Genomic DNA, 19,567 nt, shown 5'->3' with positions numbered 1-19,567 from the left:
TAATTATTACATTTTATGTCATTCTTATATTTTTAATGCATTTTTTTTTACATTTACAAGCCAGAAGATTTACTGTAAGGCATCACTAAGTGCTAAAAAGGCATTCAATTGGAAAATAAAAATTGTATTGCTGAGATGCTACAAGAAGAATATAAGATTAAGCTGTGTACCAGACAGAGTACTGATAAAAATCTCCCTACCACTCTGCTGTTGTGCCAGTCTCAGATCATACACCAAGGCTCATTTTCATTTCCTTAAATCCCTGAAGTCAAAATTCACCACGGGGTCTCTTTCCTTTTGCCTTTCAGAAACTCCACTCTCGGATCATGGATCTGTCTGCGGCAGATTTGCTTCTGGAGCCAGAGAGAAGCAAGGCCTTCTTGCTTTCCAGGAATACCGACTCTCCCTCTAATGTAAGCTTAATGGGAAACACGCAGAAGGCAATGTATCTACTTTGGAAGAAGACGATGTATTTTTTTTTTAAGCCATTACAATTCGTCCAAGTAGCATCACCAAACCCCCAACCCCCTTCAAGAAATCATTACAAGATATTAAAATACAGACCTAACAATGTGAAGCCATGACCCCTCCCCTGCCCTCAGCAGGAAGAGCTGGCAGTATCACTTGGCACTAAGAGGAATAAATCCTTGTCATATTACCAGAAAACCATCGATTGAGACTCATCGTCAGTAAAAATGACTCCATAGGACACTGTGGTACATTAGTCATCTTATGTATTATGCATTAAGGACTGAAAATGACTTTGCTCCATTCTTTTACCCCTCTGAGAACGCCACCTGATAAACTCTAATGTGTCCTGTAAAGCGGAGGAAGAGGGAGGAAATGAAATAATAATGGCCACAGTGTGAATTATAAATCATCTTGTTATCTAAATGTGCAAAAGGACCACGTCTCCTTAAATGGGTCGAGCTAAGTGATACACACAAGTGACACTTATACCACATGAATATATTGTGTGTCTTGTAATTTATTTGCACAGTCAAATTCTCTGCAGAGAGATGCAAATTGGATAAACATCTGCTGTGTTGCGGTGACTGCACATGGAAATTTGATTGATATTTTTTAAGTTTGGAAAGTGCTGTAGCATTTGAAGAAACTTCACAATATTTGATTGGTCTGTCAAGTCTTTCTTGAGTATCTTTCATCACATAATTAACAGCGAGATAGCAATTAGATATGCAACACTACCTAAAAACGTACACATCAAATACTCTTGATGTTTAATCACAGTAAAAAGTAAAAGTAAGAAAAAGTCAATCAAGTAAAAAAAAAAATGGAAAAAAAGAAAAGGACACCATCATCTTATCCCAGCTTCTTCACCAACCAAGCAAACACATTTTTTCCCTCTTCAGAAAGCCCTACACAGTAGTATAAATGCTACACAAGTTCTCCCCCTATAATGTGATGTCTCTGTTCTCTATCTCAAAGGAGGTTCAGTTGAACGGAAAGGCAGGCCTACCTGTGGCTAAGTGTCTGAGCCAGCTGAGTCTGACAGTGCCAGCGCCTGTATACCCACGCAGCAGCTGTAGCAGTAGTGAGTTGTCCCTGTCAAGTGCATGCAGTGAATTCTCCAGTGGCTCATACACCTGGAATGATGGACGCTCCTGTGGAAAAATGGTAAATCCTCTTACTCTATAAACCCTGACACCAACCCCACAAAACAGTAGCACATGGTAACTCAATCAGGATCCATGTTAGAGGTTCTTTAGGAGCGGTAAAGATTTTTATTGTCTATAAGAATGTACTGATTAAAAAATATGGTTTTATGTTTAAGGATGATGGTTCACTAACCTGATTTAAGATACATGTGTGTCCTGGCATAGTATAGTTGTTACAAAGTTGTTACAAAAATCAAAACTATACACAATATAAAAATTCAACTGAAAACCGTTTTAAGATGATTATAAGTTAGAAAACAGCCTGTATATGAATTATGTGTGCACATACTGGAAAAGCAATTGTGTGAGGTTGACCCACTGTTTCTTTCCACCCTGTAGTCATCCCTGACCTGGGAGAAGAGGCTGAGTCTGGGTTCATCAGCCCCGAGTAATATCTGCGCCCCACTGGAGGAGCAGCTGCCCACCAGGCGCAAGGAGAGCCACATACTGGAGGGACTGAGAAAGCTCCAGAGGAGGAAGCACAGGAGCTCCTCTTGTTCATCTAAGGTCTCCAAGTCAGGCTACAAAGACTGCATGAACTCCAACGAGGGCATCTACTCGCTGGGTATCAAGACTGGGACTAAAGGGGTATCTAAGCCTGCTCATGTGGGCAGAACTTTGGCTGCTGGGGGAAAGAAATTCTCTTATGATTCTGATGATGCAGATGATGAATTGGCACATTCCGGTCGTGGCGATAACATCCCCACCAAGGACAGCTGGTTTTACTGTAAGAGGCGCTCCCACAGCATCTCAGACAGTTTATGCAGCTGGGAGGGGATACAGGTGGACAGTGGAGGTGGAGGTGATGGTAGCTCAGGTCCTGTGGCTACAAAACAGCCTTCTGGTTATGACTCAAAAGAGCGTCCTGAGAAACTCATGAGTTTCATTAACAGTTTTCTCCCTGAGGGAGGGCGGACATCAGCTTTTACTAAACCATCCATGCTGCACTTCAACCCCTCTGACCCAGAGGGTCCCAATCACCTCTCTGATGTGGATGATCCGGAGGAGCTCAACTCTGAGTCCAGTGACATCCGAATGTCCTTTAGCCAGCCACCAGAGCAAGCAGAGAGGGACTCCAAGAGGCTGTCAAGGGATGCTGCCAAGCTGCTCACACAACAGTGCTTGCGAAGAGACCAGGGACGCACCCAGTCTGCAGATGGGAGGCCCAGGCCTTTCAGTCTAATTAAGGAGCCCAAAGGGGCCAAATATACTCAGTCTGAGGAGAGCATTTTGGCCATATTTGATGCAGAAGGAGAGCCTATTGAACTTTGTGCTCAGAAACTTGCAGCAGGCGCTGGGTCTCGAAATGACATTCAAGGTAGCAAAGTAGTTGCTGATTACACAGAGGCATTGCCACATGAGAGACCAACAAGACAAAAGTCAGCAAATACAAGAAACTACACTGTTCTTGAATCCCCAGAAAAGCCCTCTGAATATCAGATGAGGACTAGCAAAACAAGCAATAGCAGAGACGGGAGTGCAGAGAGGCTGTCAATGCAGCTGACTCCACAAAGGAAGCTAATCAAACCACCAAGCAACCGAGCTAATAAAGGTCATTCAATGCCTCCTATGAATGACTGTACTGGTCCCAAGACCAGTGGTTCAAAGATACCTGGTCGTAACAAACCGTCAGGATCCCCACTGAGATTGTTAAAGGGCTCCACTGTTGAGCAAAGTAACAGTGGAAACTCAGGACCCTCTGGACAGGAGAAATCCCCCTCTTCTCCTACAGTTAAAACATCCAGGTTTATCAAGACACCAGGAAACTGTTCACAGAGCCCAAAGGCGGTAAATTCTAAGCTTCCCAGCAGGGCGGACTGGAGTAAGGGCTCCTCCTCTGGTTCCCCACACCTCTTAAGGAGGCACCTGGAGTATGCTGACAATGGCGAACAGCCAACCAGAGACAAACACTGTGAAACCAGCAAAAATAAACTCAGGTCCCCTTCTCCTCCCCCTCCCCCAGGCCGCACCACCTCCTTACTGATCAGACCAAATTATGAAGGGTCGCCTCAAGCACATAAAACAGGGGTAGCTCAACCATCCACACCAACCACTGTGAGGGGCCCTCCCCCCAGTTACCACACCTCACTTGTACCAAATATGCAAACTACACTACCCATCAAGGATAAAGACTGTTTAGACTTAGATGCAGGCTATGGGACTGCACTTGCACCTCAGAAACTGGTTGACAAAACCAGTCAGCACCTTCAAAAGTCCCCCGCCATGACTCAAACATCTACTAAAGGCACTTCCAAGCGAATGACCACGAAAGACTACCTCCCTTCTGCAAACTCAGGGTGTGCTCCAGAACCTGAAAATGCACCTAAAAGCTCAAAGAATGTCCCTCCTCCCTACAGTGCCCTCAGAGGGTCCTCACTTCAGAGCTCATTTGCAAATAAAAGAGGATCAACCTATGAAAATGTCCATCAGTCAGTGCAGAAGACCTCTATTAGTTTACCTATAACACTTCAGGACTCCCCTCAAGGTAAAACAGAGCCACAAAATGGTAAAGCTGTAGTCAGCCCACCCAGCTCAGTTATGATGTCCCCTAACCCAGTGGAGAAAGCCTCAAAGACTCGCATCCCAATGGGGTTTAAAGCATTTTTAAAATCTCCCCCCAGCCATAAAAATAGTCCCGCAATACCAGGCAAGCAAGAGAAAGATCATATCAACTCAGTCTCCAAAGAGACTGTGACTTCAAATGCTTCTACCCAGTGTGACAGCTTGCAGCCAGCGTACAGTATTGATTCACCACCCAAGATGTCCATTACAGAGGGGAAAGGTGAGGTCCAGTGTAGGTTAGTGGAAGAGGAAGCACACGCTGCTGTGTTACCAGAGGAGGGGGATGTTTGTGATAAGGGGAAAAGGAGTAGTCAACTTTTCTCTAGATCCATATCTGTTTCTACCAAACCTCATCTAAAGCCAGCCCTGGGGATGAATGGAGCCAAAGCCCGTAGCCAGAGTTTCAGCACCAACTACATTGAGAAACCCAACATCAATGCTCTAGATGGACCAGGAAAAATCAGAACGCAGATCATCACCAATTCAGGTGAAAGGGGGAACTCTCTGTCAAGGCAGAGCTCCTTGGAGGTCCCCAGTGTTGGGTTAGCTGAGAGCCCTGTCCATTCTCCCAGGTTTAGCCAATATGGGGGTATGACAGGGTCAAATAGTCATAACGTCCTTCCTGAGAGAACTTCTAAATCAGGCTCCAAAGGTGAGGGGTCACAGGGCACAGCAAAGGGGGAGGCAATCACCTCACCTTCTCAAAAAGAGGTGCGTAGCTTACCCATCAGTGACAGGACTGGTTTGAACAACATTCGTAAGCCAGCAAAAGTTGCCTCTCATCCACAGTTTCAGCCTCCGTCCTCTTGTGCCTATAGCCAGTCGGAAAACCCAGTGCGAGAGACAGGAGGCATAGCAACCACCACTAATGAGCCAGACTTCAGCAGGGAAGTCAAAACTCAGACGGACTCATCAAACAAACCCCCAGATATGGATGAGAAAAAAGGCAGCCCCACAGCCTGCACTATTGAAGAGAAAGTCATGATGGGAATCGAAGAGAATGTGCAGAAATGTCAAGAACAGGAGAAAGTTGCTGCCAATGAGGCCAAACAGAAGACGGGCCCCTCTCTGGCAAACTGGTTCGGCCTCCGTAAGAGCAAACTCCCGGCTCTGAGTGGTAAGAAAACAGACTCCCCCAAGGGAAAAGAGGAGAAGAAAGAGCTGAAGATTGGCTCGGTGCTTGGAGGCAAACAGATGAAGTCAGACAAGAAGAAGGATAAGAGGAAAAACGATAACCAGCAGAAGGACGGTCAGGAGGTGCAGAATCAGTCTGAGATGAACAACAAGCTGAGCTCCATCATGGACCACTGCAACAATCAGATGGGTCAGATTGCCAGTCAGATCCAGTGCACCACAGCGTTTATTGGCAAAGACCAGTTCGTTAAAGAGCTTCTTGGCAGGTGGGTAAAACAGCATCTTTGTCATCAAGAATATCAAGAATGAATCCTTAATTGATCGGATGCTATGCTGATTACTTCCTGTCACTTAACCCCACCAGAGTTGTCTTTCTATTAAGTGCATCGGCACATTAAAACAAATTGGTTGATCTAGTAAATTAAACATGAGCCATCACTGCATTAAACCTGCGTGTTCAGAGAAGCTGATAAATAAACAGCACAAACAGCAGCTGTCTGTTTGAGTTATGACTCCACTCCAGTGAGCATAAGATGTTCTTGGTCCAGCATCCACACACTTAGTCAGCACAGTCACGCTGAAGTATCTTTCAGCCAGGAAAGCTCCGCATTTCATAACTCACACTTCATCGATTTGCCACTACAACTGACAGATGTTTATCCAGATTACCTGCGCACAATGATGTGAGCACTTTGTAGACGCTGTTACACATTTGATGGCATGTTTTGTGTGTACGTATACGTATGTTTGCGTGCACATTTGTGAAGCATAGGAGGCTCACCTCCTACCTGCCAAGTTGATAAAGGAGGAACTCGGCACACAGAAATAAAAACAGATCAAATCTTATTTCCTTGCAGGTCTGCTTTGAAGGGCAACTCTGTGGCTGCATCGCCGCCTGGGATCTCCACACCCAAGAAACACAGTGAAATGAAGAGAGATATGGAGATGTGTGCAGATACAGCTGTAAGTGAGCAATCATGCTGCTATAATACAACTCCACTGACTTTTTTTACGGTGACGTCTCTCCAGCTCTGCTTGTTTGTTTCCAACAGGCAGTTGACACATGCATACACATACATGCAAATTCCCACAGGCTTCCACACTCGAACAGTATGTACGTGTCCACAAACACATCCACGACACCGCCGCCTCTTCAGCATCATATCCCCCTGAAGGCTTGCTATTGATTCACATTGTGCTCTGACTCAGCCTACAATTCCTCGCCCACTTTTTCATTATCAATCCAGGCCGATGTTGTTGTTGTTTCCACAAGGCTGCAGGTTTTTAAACTGTATCTCACACAGAGACAGCCATCAGGCCATGCATGTAATAGGAGCTCAAATTAGGCTTCTCTCAGCAGCTTGAGTCTTTAAATCAAATCACAGCGCTTTGTAAGCAAAAGGTTACAATTATGACTTTATTGGTTTATTTTTTATTATCTGTCAGTCAAAAGACCAGAAAATGATGGAGACGATGAGTGTGAGAGAGAGCCTTAAATAAGCAAGACGGCAATAAAAAAAAAAGAGAGTAAAAGGAGCGGGCTGAAAGGAGGACGAGAATGACAAAAAGAGAGAGAGGATGATGTGGAATTTCGATAACACTGAGGAGCCGCTTATCACAGACACTCAATTCAACAAAGCAGCCATTTAATACCGTCCTCCAAGCCTTCCCTCCCCACAGAAATACAACAAAAGAATGATACTGTATGACCTACGAGCCCCTTATGCACCACCCCCAAACCACTTTTTTTTTAAATAACCCAATTAAAGTGAGACACAAAAATATGACAATTACCTTACACAACTTTAAACACTATAACTGATCCCTTTCATTCTCACTTTTTGTCTGCAAATTGCCTCAAAGGCAGCTTTATAGCATATGGATATATGTTACATATTATAACACGTTATACAAACAAAGGCACATTTGGACTCTAAAAAACACTTGACACACTATGCTATATATTATGGTATTTATATGTATGAAGGAATATTATACCTTCTTTTTGAAGTTGGTATCACTAACATGCGTTGTTGTTATTTTAGACCCTTATAATGACTCAGAGGATCAATCTGAGGACTGAAAAAGAGGAGGCACGCATCCCAGACACAGCTTGTCAAGACCACATGATAGGTAAGCTTATGTTTTACCATTGTAGCAAAATCAACAAAGTCATGTTCAAATCTGGTGTGAAATTTTAGTTTTTACCAACTTTGTTCTGTTTCTTCCACCGTGAGAGTGGAAGAGTTCATGTTGTCTGTTTTAAACCACTGAGTTTCATATTTGCGAGTGTTTACCTCACCCTGTAGTTTTTTCATCTCGCTGTCACACACAATCACGAATCAACCAGTGCAACAGAGCATTAACACATTTTACAGTTGTGATTTCCTGATGTGATTGACAACTCAATTCCTCCGCCAACTGATTCCAGACTTGCCATTACTGTGGGGAAATAGCAGCGGCTGCAAACAACATGTCGACAATCTAGTCAGGTGATTGATGTGCAACCAGGTGATATTTTACAATGCCTGAGCAGCTAAGGAAGTGAAAAATAGATGCATCAAATAGTTTGTGAGATGGGATGATTACTGTTGTTACAGCAGTGCAACAAACTTGCATTGTAGTATGTTATTCAGGGAGAGGATGGAGAGAGAACTGCTGTTTACTGGAGTGGAGTGCAGCGTGTTTGTCACTCAGTCTGTCGGGCGTTTGAGAAATTGTCTCTGTGATCTGTCTCAAAGGTCATAATGACGTATCTCCTGCAATATAGCACCGTGTCCAGTGAATTAAGAAAGTCCTTTTCATAACTTTGAAAAAAAAGTGTTCTTTTTTTTTCATAGTGTTAGTCCTCGTCTTATAAATTGGATTTCCTTTAGCACAATTTTCAATGTTGCACTGAGAATGTCCCAGCTTTAAGAACATTGCATTTTTAAATTTTAAGAATGAAAAGCTAAAACCATTCTCATGCATTTAAAGCTGCCCAATCAGTAGTTGAACATACCGAAGCATTTAGCAGCTGAAGAGACAGATATTTCCCTCAAAAAGTGAATATTGGACCCAGACACAAGCACAACCACAGATTAATACTAAAGTTGCTCTGTGTCCGCAGCTTGTATCTGACATCATTTAAACTGATTGTTACTAACTTGATGTAAAAGTTGTTGATTGTTCCACGGGTTTGCATCAGAGTTGGCACCGATTGCATCCAAACTATACACATGGTGGTGATGGACTCAAACTAACATCTGCCAGTTCTTGGAGTTGAAGTAAATGTGTTTTGTTGGTGGAAATAATCTCTATAGAAGCAGAGATGGACTCTCAGTTTCACTCATTTTTGTAGTTTAGCTTAGAAGTAACTAATCAAATCAGAGTGTGAGAAGAGCTCGTGTTGCGTTAGAGCCAGCGCCCAAAATAAAACCATTAATTGTTTCTGTATTCTGATTAACAGGCTGCCTTCTTTATATTCTGCCAACTAAGCACTTCCAGACAGTGTGAATTAAATATTTCATAAAGGTTTCAGCTGCGGCTTCTCATCGCTCCTCAGCGCTGCTTTAATGTCACGTCTCGCCAAAGTGCAGCATTCACTCGCCTAATGCCAGACAAACACATCAATCATGTAAATAGTTTACATCCACCCAGTTTATGATGCAAGCAGCTTGAGCAGAATCCATGCTCCAGCTGTAGATGCAGATTCTGATGTTCACTCTGCACTGGTCAGCTCTTATACATTAGTGGAACTGTATTTTTTCTCATAAAGGGACAATGAGTAACATTTTGCCTGGCTCATAGCACAGAAAGAGCCTCATATATCTGCAGTGGTTTGATGGCATTTTCGATCAATACCGGTGATTTAGCATTTACTTCACCACTGGCTGATGCTTCTGGCCTCCAAAACTTTCTTTCTACACTTCAGTCTCAGATGATTAAGAGGAAAACAAGACATTTATCTGATGGCCAAGGATACCAGGTTCTATTGTGGTGTGACTTTCTACAATTTATGTCAGTGATTGTGGTATTTTCACCTAAATATTGACACAGAAATATCTCTTAGATGAGGTTATGGTTGTAAGTGATCACTCTTTGTTTTTTTGCCTTTGACACCTCCTCGTTGCATAAAGCCAATTTCACACAGTGGAGGTATCAACAAAGCAGCTTTCTCCCCTCACACCCTGGAGGTTGTATACAGAAGTGATAGGGAGCTCATGAAAAACTAGATTATGTCCAGTTGTTGTTGCCTCTGGCTAGAATTACTGTGGACCTTGTTATAGTTTGGTTATAGAGGAAACTGCCAGGCTCGGCCTTCAATTATACAGCTGTGTAATCTATGGCTCCCTCTGCCTTTTTCTTTGTCTCACACACAAATAAGCGTTCGTGTGTGTGTGTCAACCACATCATGCATTTTTAAAGCCATGATCAGGATTTTTGTTTGGCTTTTTACTCTTTCGCAGCGACTGTTCTCAAGTGACTCAGTGCAGATATGTGTACAAGTAACATGCCATCTGTCCAAAGTACACGGTGGATGTGCACATCCAAGCACTGACAACTCATTTTCACAGGTTCTGTGTGTACAGTATGGTGCTGAATGTCAGAAGCAAGTCAGATAAAACAGAAAATCCACATAAAGTAGAACACTGATGACACAATGAGTAACTCCCTTAAATTCCCTCATCTGTGAATTTACTGTCAGTGTTTTGCAGATTGGCACCCAGAGGCATGGTCATAGGTTTGTCCAAAGAGAAAATGGGTCGGTAGTTTTCGCTTCCGACCCAAGTGAAAATGTTTTCTGGAATAAACTGGTCCTGAAAATGTGGCCCTTAGACTTCTCGCAAACTCTTTTTGAACTCAACTGTAATGCCCATCAGAATTCAGAGACAACTTTTATTCATAGAAGGAAACGCTCGAGGAGAGAGTGTTTGTGCATCCCACCGAGACAAAGCTATACAGCTGAGAAGCAGAGCCTGTCAGTATCGACCCACCTCTACAAAACAGAAAGAAAAAGACATGTCGGCCTGCTTTAAGAGTTTTTACCTGCCGATATTCTGAGAGACTGAGCGGATGGCTGCAGAGGATCCATCAACTCTGAGGCGAACACTGGAGATATAATGTAATGGAATCGTGTTTCAGCCGAAGTTTGCCCACAGCAACAAAAGATGAGACGACACTTTTATACTTTTACAAATTCTTTCCCAGTGAAAAGTTAGAAAGCTCTAATAATTGGCCGGTGTAACTGTTGGTCATTAGCGTTAACAGTTACAAGGACCTGGGCTGTGATGAATGGCCGTCCATCTGTTCCAGCCTGAGTCAAGGCTCCGCAAACTGTGGTCTCTAAACAACGTCCATCTGTTGCTACTCGCCGCTCCTTCCCCTGATGACAACCCAGCATGCACTGCTCGGGTCGCGGCTCAGTTGTGTGCTCAGCTCAGAACTGCAGGCAGCAGGTGTTTTCTTGTGTCGTATTGTTTTTAAGATATAAGAGATGCAACAGGTGGAGGTTCCAACACCATTTTTATTCCAGAAATATGACAATATCAAATAAAATACTGTCTTTTCTGTCCTCTCCTACCGGCCTCGTGTTTCCAAACCTGCTACAGATGCGCTCTTCACTCACAACCCCTTCCGCTGCATGTAAATCCAAACCCTCCTTTCCCTTCGTCGTTGCCCCCTGCTTCTCCCAGACGTCACACTCCTCTCCCTGTCACTTTAGGCTCCGGCTGTCAGATGAGAACCCTGGACAGCGGGATCGGCACCTTCCCTCTCCCCGATTCCGTCACCCGAGCCAGCGGTCGCCACATCCCTAAATCTGAATCCAGCCCCGATGGGGTGACCACCGGCTCCTCCGAGCTCCTCCGGATCGAGCTCGGAGGAGCTCACCCAGACCCCTCTCACCCCGATGTGAAAGTGCCTTCCCTCCCAAAAACCCGCCTGCATGCCCCTAGCAGCATGGGTCACTCCCTGTCCGACCCCACTGTGACCTGCAGCAGCAACGCCCAGGACCCCCAGACCCGCCTGCCCAAGTTAGCAACTTCAGGTAAGAACAGCTGTTTAAAATGTTGTATCTTCAGTAGCTCTAGCTTTGACATGAGACAAATATGAACCTGTGATTATGTATGTAAATATTGTATAATGAAAAGTAACATTAATATAGAGAAAATTACCAATAGTAAAACTTTAATTTTGGTTCAAGTCCTACAAATCAGGCCATTTGAAATGTCTTTTCTGGAACCCATCTTTGTTTGGATTAGAAAAAGACTAGAAAATGAGCTCCTGAGGATTCTGGACATATCTTCAAAACAACAGTTGGTGTTGTGAACCCATCTTCAGAGTTTGTCAGACACTGCTGAGGATTTATCTTTCATAAAAACAGCTGCTTACTTCTGAGCCTAAAATGTAATATTTCACTGCTGCTGCTGGAAATCCTGATACTCCTCAGTGCATTGTCCTGTCTGCTCCGTGCAGCCGGTGTATTTGACTCTGAGCTCAATGGAAGATCATCGTTGTTTGCGCGGTATGACGCCACATGACAAAGAAGAACATTGCCTTTGTTTTTGAATTGATTCCCTCAATCAAGGCCACGGAGGAAAATAAATTGAAATGTATGTCTGCAAATGCTGCTGCTATCAAGCACCAAGCCTTAAGAGCCGTAGACAGCTTGTTTTTGTTTTCAGGACGCAAGTGAAACATTGAAAGTCACTGTACTTTATGTTAATGTATTTCCCTCCGCAGCCCTGAAGATGGTTTATTATACAAACCTTGTTTGTTCAGCTAATTCTGAAGCTCATACATCAACAGTGACGTCTGATACTCAGACAAAAGACTCCTTGTGTCCTTATAGAAAGTCACACACTCCCACACCCCGAGGAAGCTAACAAATGCAATTAAGCATGTCAGCACGGCCAGAGATCATAAAGCGCCGTCTGCCTTGGTGTTCGCTGTGATGCGCAGCAGAATGGTGGTGGGTAAGATGCAATCAGATGGCTGATTAAAGCTACAATAACACAGGGATGAGTGATCACACCCAGGGATTTATGCTTACAGGACAATAGCCTGCATCTATTTCACCTGAGTGCTGTGGTGGCACTGCTGAGGCAGCTAACAAAGAGCGCTTCCTGTTGACTCTTCCCTGCGGAACAAGTTGATCAGAAGAGCCTAAATGTTGTCTGCGCATCTTTATCATACGTTTCACCTTTCTATCGTCATCATGTAGAATCACAAAGCTGCAGGACGCCAGAAAAGCACCGGTGTCTGTCACATGATTTGCTTCCTAACAGGCGAGAGAAAGAAGTTGACAGGACTTTTATTACCTTGATGCAGATTTTTCAGATGGAGATGGAGCACTGGCCAAAAGCAGTCTGTTATTGTGATCCAGCTGAATGTTAAGAGACAATTAAACTGGCGTCTGTCCGAGGCAGCAGGAGGCAGAGTGATAATACGGCTTTGCTTGCTCATTCAGGGACAGACAGCTGAAAGCTGTTATATCCGGGCCGCCAGGAGTCATGGCTGGGAACAATCACAGCGTGGACACCATTAATGTTTGATAGCTGGGATATTGCGCGGCTCCATTCATATATGCAGAAAAACAGTTGTGTAGGCAGTTTGATGGGTTTTGGTTGAATGGATGTGCAAGATGTGCTCGCCCTGCATTTCATCTGCAGAGGGAGAGATTGTCACTTTAGAGAAATTCAAATGATGTTTTCCTCACGACACCATCTATATGCATTACATCAGGTGGCCGTGTGGCGAATGCTAGACAGCCTCTGTTTTTTACTGTACACCACATGACTCATTTCTCTTATGTCTCTGACTCCACTTCTAGACTCAATCAGGACAAAGAGGTTGAGTCTTTGTGCTCCGCGGAGCAACGTCTCCACAGAGGACAAAGAGAAAGAAACAGAGAGGAAGACGAAGACCAAGGACTATGATATTCCTGGTGTAAGTCTACATTCTATTGTGCTCAGATCTATGTGAAATGTTTCAAAACTGACATATTACAGGTCTTAAAAAGTTTAGAAACTTTAACACAATTTCACCGTCATAAATGTTTGTCTTTAATGTTTTATCCAGGTCGGCAAACACACAGCAACAGATTATTTCTATGGTTATAGCTACATTTTCACTCAATATTCACATCGTTTTTTATTCAGCTAACTTCTGTAATTTAGAAATCTACGTTTCCATCTAAATTCCTGAGGTCTCAAAAAAATTGTGCATGTTTTGAGAGTTGAAAATTGTTCAGCTTTGCAAAAGTGAAGTTATTCTTTGCTGGAAAACAAAGCTCTGCTCCAATGAGTTTTGCACAAACCTGTAGTTAAAGATTTTTGTTGTTTGTTTTTTTTTGTTGTTCACATTCTACCCCAGCACCAACCTAATGGTGCTTGTCTTGTTTTTGTTTTTGATCTGTATCTTAAAATGCCTCTGCCTCCGTGACTGTGAACAGGAAAGAGCCCTGCGCGTGTGCACGTACTCGGGCAGCAGCAGCGACACCGAGACCGAACTGGAGGGAACCGGAAGCACTTTGGGCTCGCCACAGAGGACGCTGGTCAACAGAACCAAGAAGAGTGACTCAGGTCTGGTTAAAACTTTGTAAATGAAGTTATTTTCTTTAATAGCAGCAGAGATCCTTTGTTTCTTTCTGTCCGTTTTCTCTTTCTTCATTTCTGCTGTCACAAATTTCTCCACTCACAGTCGACCAGAACGAGGAGACCCTGAAGCGAAGCAGCGTGGAGAAATCCTTGTCCATCATGGACTACTACCAGCACGACGTGTTCTCACATCTGGAGAAGGAGAGCAGGAGGATTTCCCAGTACAACTTGTTGCACAAGGAGTCATCCCTCGATGGCAAAGCAGGAGACAGACTCAGTGTGAGTATTAAAACGTTTCCAGCTTATCGCTTTTACTCATAAAAGATGCTTTACTGGCGCGCTGCTGGTTCCGATCAAGCATTTTATTGGTCATTACACCCTCTTGTGAATCCAGGAGGCAGCGCAGGCTGTCATAATTCTTGCTTTACTCACTTTTTCTGAAGGCACTTATTCAGATATTAAACATTCTGCTTATTTCTGCCCTGAAGTTCTGTTTATTGTAAATAGGGAAACTTTTATTCTATATATTGAAGTTTTTGTTTTCTTAGACTGACTCTTATTGATTGTTTCACCTCAGTATACCATCTGAGGGAGATAATGCGGTCTGTCCTGTGTTGATTGTTCCAGAATAAATCCGTTTTCTCATTTCATGGAGCCCATTGGAGGCAGTTTAAAGTGAAATAAAAAGCCAGGCGGCTCCCAGGTGCAGATGTTTGCAGTATGAAGAGAAAAAAACAAAATTAAAGAAAAAAAAAAAATAGCACCTGCCCTCAATGAAACTTTTTCTAGGATTGAGACACACACCGTCATGGGGTTTGCATAATTTTTTCTTTCCCTGCAGCAGAGGCATGAAGATGAATACATTTAATTTTTACCATTCCTGTATGTCAGAGACTTTCAGCAAGGAGACTTTTCAGATGGTCACAGCGACTCTTGCTGAGCTGCAATGTCAACTTCACCTTTAAAATACGTCCTGAGGCATGAACAACTTCACCGAACGCCGAGGTTTTCTTTTCTACTGTTGGAACTGTTTGCAGATTTTCATAGTAAAAGCAGCCTAATTGCTTTCGATCGCCTCGCCCTCTCGTGTCAGTGGGTATTTGCCTACAAATATTTAACGCTGCTGAATGACAAATGAGGATCAGAGACCATGAAATGGCCTCCAGGCTGCGTGGCCGAGCTCCAGGGGACAACCAAACACTACTCTCTTACACTGCTGCTGCCCCAACACCCACCCTGACACAAAAATCCATATTCTGAAAAAAAAAAAAAAAAAGAAATCGTCTGACTCAACACAAGTTCAAAAACAATCATGCATGAGAGGTGGGAGAAAAAGCTGAATTTATTCTGTGTTCTTGATTCTTGACCTCTGGTGTCATCCTGGAATTTAATACCAGATCTGAACTATTTGTAAAGCATTTACAATTATTAATTATAATAATAATAATGCATAAATACATAAATGCCTACTTTTTAACCAGTGTTTACAAGAAAATGTTAAATTTTGCCAGATGTTGGGAAGTAAAGTGTTGTTTGAGTAGAAGGCCCAGGGAGAGTAAGTGTGCTTGAGTCCCTCTCATCTCCATGTTCGCTGAACTTGGCTGGATCATGTGACCTCCTCAAGCAAAAAGAGAATTTCACTCAAGTATCTTATTGTTGTATGAAGCAGAGTCTCAGCTTAACAAAGCAAAGTTCAGCGCTCACGTGTGAGAGAGTTCAGCTTCTGACCCGACTCGAACGACGCGGCGCTGCGCAACCTGGCTGCAAGCACAGCTCCATTAACTGACAAAGCGCTGCTCGCCTCATCCTCAAACCCGTCTGTCATTTAATTGGTTGCGGTAGGCCACATTACAGAGGGCAGCCGCGTGCTCGGAGCGACTGCGCCAAAAATCAGAGGCCAAGAGTTCAACTCCCACTACAACCACGTCACCTCCCTGTCCTGTCAGAACATTAGCTGCAGCATGCAGCAGTTCTGAGCCGTTTACACGTGGATGCTCTGATTTTATGACACTTTTTCATTCACTGCATCTATTTTACATCTATAGATTTAGATTTACAGTAAAAATATTAGGTTATAAAGCCCAATGCATTAGTATAGCTTTAATATCTAATTAATATCTAATAAAATCTAATTATTAATGCATATAAAATGATGTGGACAGTTCCGGCCACTGTGCAGTTAAGTGTCTCTTCCTGATACTGAACACTTACTTCTATCTATAACTGGGTCCTTAAACCTTCTGTTCTGCAGATCAACCTTTCTCCAGAGAAAACTGGCTTCACTCCAGAGATGAGTGTTTCTATCTGAAAACAATAATGAGAAAGAATCAAGAAAGTGAACTTGGCTTCAGGAAAAGACTGAATCATCCCTCTGTAGTGACAGAACAAAGACCGTCGCTGCTGTGATTTTATGACTAAACAATTAAAAGCAAAGAGTGCAAATGGAACTAATGCTCTCCTGCAGTTGGTTAATTTTGACGGTAACCTTACTCCTAAGCTGTGAACCAGCTGTAATGATGGATGACTGCTGCTGAACCCATTTACCCTACATTATTCTTCAGAAAAAGACAATCCATCTCCGCGTCATCACCTCCTCACCCCTCGCCGTGCACGCCCGTACCTGCGTGACCGCTTCCCTTTTTGTCGCGGCCCGGGAGTGCTTGACTCGGGAGACACTGTCACTGGCCGCAGTTTGGGGAAGTTTTGTGGCTGGTAGCGGGCCCGTGTCAGAGCCCGGTGATTTAAGCGCCTTTAATAACCTTTCACAAACACTCAGGAGAGTGATGTAAAGCTCAGCGGCTCCCATCAGAGCCCTCACAGCCTGTGCCGGCCTCCCATTCATCATCCTGACAGCACCTGACAGCCCTGCTAACGGCGGCCTCCGCCCTCTTCTCCTTCTATCCTCTCCTTCCTCTGAGTCTCTCTTTCTCCCACGTGTCTTCTCTTGTCTTCCTTTCAGTTTTGCCTCTCTCTATCTCTGTCTCTCCTGTACAACTCTCTCGTCTGCTCCTCTCCTGCTTTTGGTCTGAACACTTCTCTCCTGTCTTCCTATTTTTATTTTTCCTTTCTGGCTTGAATTCACTTTGCAAACTAACTTCTCTCATTTTTCATTCCTGTCCTTATTTCCGTCCTTTGTCTTCATGAAGGAGAAAGAAATTGCTGCAGGAAAATAACATTAGACCCAGCCAAGGTGTAGCATCACCGAAGTTAGGGAGATTCCTGGGGTTTATGTGACCTGCATCCAAAACCAGTCAGCAACAAATCAGCATGCACAGTATCTCATCGAGCAGCTTTTTACCTCGAGCAATGATAGCGTGGTGAGGAAGCGTTTCAGCTGTAATTTGAAACAGAGCCACTGGAAAACCAAAACTATAACGACATCAGCGTAAGAATAAATATCAGCAGCAGGAACATGCACGCCACGAGAGTCACTGTCAGATTGATGGCACTGCCAGCCGCCACGAAACAGGAGTTAGATGGAACAGACCCAGAAATAGAAAGGAAGAATCTGCCGTCGCTTCTCCTCACATTGGCCTGTGATGAAATGATGACGTCAAAGATGGCACATCCTCTGACACAATCACCATCATCCTCATTGTGAAGCAGAATCAGAATTAGTCTACGCAATATCACAGACATGATGTGAGTGACGGGTTTGGATGAGACATGAGATTCAATCTCTGGGTGACACTGAAAAGTAACAATGTGAATTTTAGAAATACTTTCTCCCTCCGATCTTGACAGTGAGCAAACTGAACTTCAGCTGTGTTGTCTCCAGTGGACACCAGACACCTTGCTGTGGGAATTCACTGGTAATAGAACATAGTGAAATCTGCATAGTCACATTTATTGATATTTTACATGAATGGCTTCTATTGACCAAGGTCCCAGCTGATGTGATCTAGTTTAAATGCAAAACCATCGTCAGGGAAATCACTTTGTCTGTGTTGAAGTTGAGATGTTTAAGATTTCAGTGCTGGTGGATATGGCATCACCTGTGGTTACCATGGTGACAGCAAGTGTGGTTCTACTCTCACAGAGGAGCTAGATTGTGAGAAATCCTCCCAACGGCTGGTGCAGACTGTGTGTTTGGCTGCTCCATCACGAGCGTGGTCCACTCTAACTTTGGTGATAAATTCATTGCACTTCCTTTTCACAATAAAAGCCTACACCGTGTTTTGCAATATTTTTAACGTATAGCAGCCGCAATAGCTATTATCAGAGTGACAATGAGATAAAATTGCGCTGAAATACGAGGTAAAAAAGAGGTAATCACTCAATGTAAGTAGACTGAATGTCTATTGCGAAACCACATATACAAGTCAGAAACATCAAGGTAAAGACAGAAAAATACAAAACAGCAGGAGAAAAGGAGAAAACATGTCTGGCTATAAAAGACCCTTTCAATAAGCTTTTGTGGTGAGCAGGTCTGCTGAATTCCAGTTTAGACATCCCATTACTGACATGTGATGCAGAACCAATTGTCGATTTGGCCCCTCGTGTTTTCAAGTGGGAAGCTCTCACCGAGACGTCTGCCTGCAGCCTCGGTTATGTGCGCAGCCATCATTGTGGCTGTACTTGCAGGTGGTACAGAGACCTGCAATGGGAAGGTTCGATCCGCTGGTAATTGTGTTCCTCCGAAATCAAATCCAATCAGCGATAACACAGCCATTCCCCTTCTTTTCCTCTTGTTTCCAACCAAAAGGAGATATAGAGGAGAGGGTTGGCTGAGAGAGTCAGGACCTAAAGACTGTTTTTCACTGTCACACTACTCTGGTAATTACTGATCCCCATCACGTCACACTCTCTTTCATTTCCCGAGGCCATAAAACAACAATTTTTATGGCTGACACTGACAGAAAAGTAGTGATGTTATGAATAGGAGTGTGTAGGTGTTAAACTAAGACTCAACAAGTCTAATCTGCATTCAGCACCTGCGCTTAATTCAGGCTCAATCTCCACGCCGGCAAAACCCTGCTCAACATTTCATCACACATGTGAGACAGGTCTCACCTTTCCTTTACCGTTCTGTCTTCTTTATAAATTCATTGTGGCTGTGCCCGTTCAGAAAGGTCACCTCAGTGCACATTAATGGGGCTTGATGGGATTTTAGGGTGTGAGGTTGATTCTGCATCAGAATTCACCATCACAATATGACATGATTAGTTGTTGTTTTTTTTTCACACTTTGCTTTTCAGCTCAACCTCTGAAGTGCTGAAGAGAATCAAATAATGCTTAGTTATACTTGCACACAACTTTAAATAAATCATTGCTCAGTTTGATTGTGTTTTGCATGGAGCTCAGACGATTCCAGTGTTTTTGTAAATCAGTTTTCTTTCCCTTTAAGAACCAGAATTCTCTAGATGTGCTGTTTTAGTTTTGTTGTACAGTACCTACAGCTGTCACACTCAGCCCTGGGGCTAAGAGTCCTGCTGGTTTCACTCCAGCCCCTAAACACAGAATAGTTCACACCTGGGACGGCAGGTGAATGCAATTAACCAGCTGGTAGGAGAGGAAACCAATAAGGCCCCAGGCCCATGAGGACCAAGACTAAAAAACAGCTATCACTATTGTTTTACTCTCTGCAGCCGAACGTGCAGCAGGATGCAAAAA

General features: G+C 43.6%; 1 protein-coding gene across 5 annotated transcripts in view; it reads left to right on the top strand.

Moving 5' to 3' along the window:
- LOC139609578 (nck-associated protein 5-like) overlaps nucleotides 1–19,567 on the top strand; it is a 125,526-nt gene that overhangs the window by 102,087 nt on the left and 3,872 nt on the right. For 4 of the 5 annotated variants that reach the window (XM_071464333.1, XM_071464337.1, XM_071464336.1 and 1 more), the window contains 9 exons: nucleotides 309–413; nucleotides 1,450–1,638; nucleotides 2,019–5,641; nucleotides 6,233–6,338; nucleotides 7,421–7,508; nucleotides 11,080–11,403; nucleotides 13,189–13,304; nucleotides 13,810–13,939; nucleotides 14,058–14,233. In XM_071464333.1, coding sequence (XP_071320434.1) covers nucleotides 309–413; nucleotides 1,450–1,638; nucleotides 2,019–5,641; nucleotides 6,233–6,338; nucleotides 7,421–7,508; nucleotides 11,080–11,403; nucleotides 13,189–13,304; nucleotides 13,810–13,939; nucleotides 14,058–14,233 — 4,857 coding nt within the window. Of the gene's footprint in view, nucleotides 1–308; nucleotides 414–1,449; nucleotides 1,639–2,018; nucleotides 5,642–6,232; nucleotides 6,339–7,420; nucleotides 7,509–10,966; nucleotides 11,404–13,188; nucleotides 13,305–13,809; nucleotides 13,940–14,057; nucleotides 14,234–19,567 lie in introns of those variants that run through there. The other variant, XM_071464338.1, reaches the window with a different exon arrangement.

This window comes from Trachinotus anak, unplaced genomic scaffold, assembly GCF_046630095.1.
Source record: "Trachinotus anak isolate AG129_WGS33_773 ecotype Australia unplaced genomic scaffold, CSIRO_AGI_Tana_v1 ptg000026l, whole genome shotgun sequence".
NCBI classification, from domain to species: domain Eukaryota; kingdom Metazoa; phylum Chordata; class Actinopteri; order Carangiformes; family Carangidae; genus Trachinotus; species Trachinotus anak.
The sequence above is the reverse complement of the archived record's forward strand: the minus strand, read 5'-3'. Positions and strand labels throughout refer to the sequence as shown.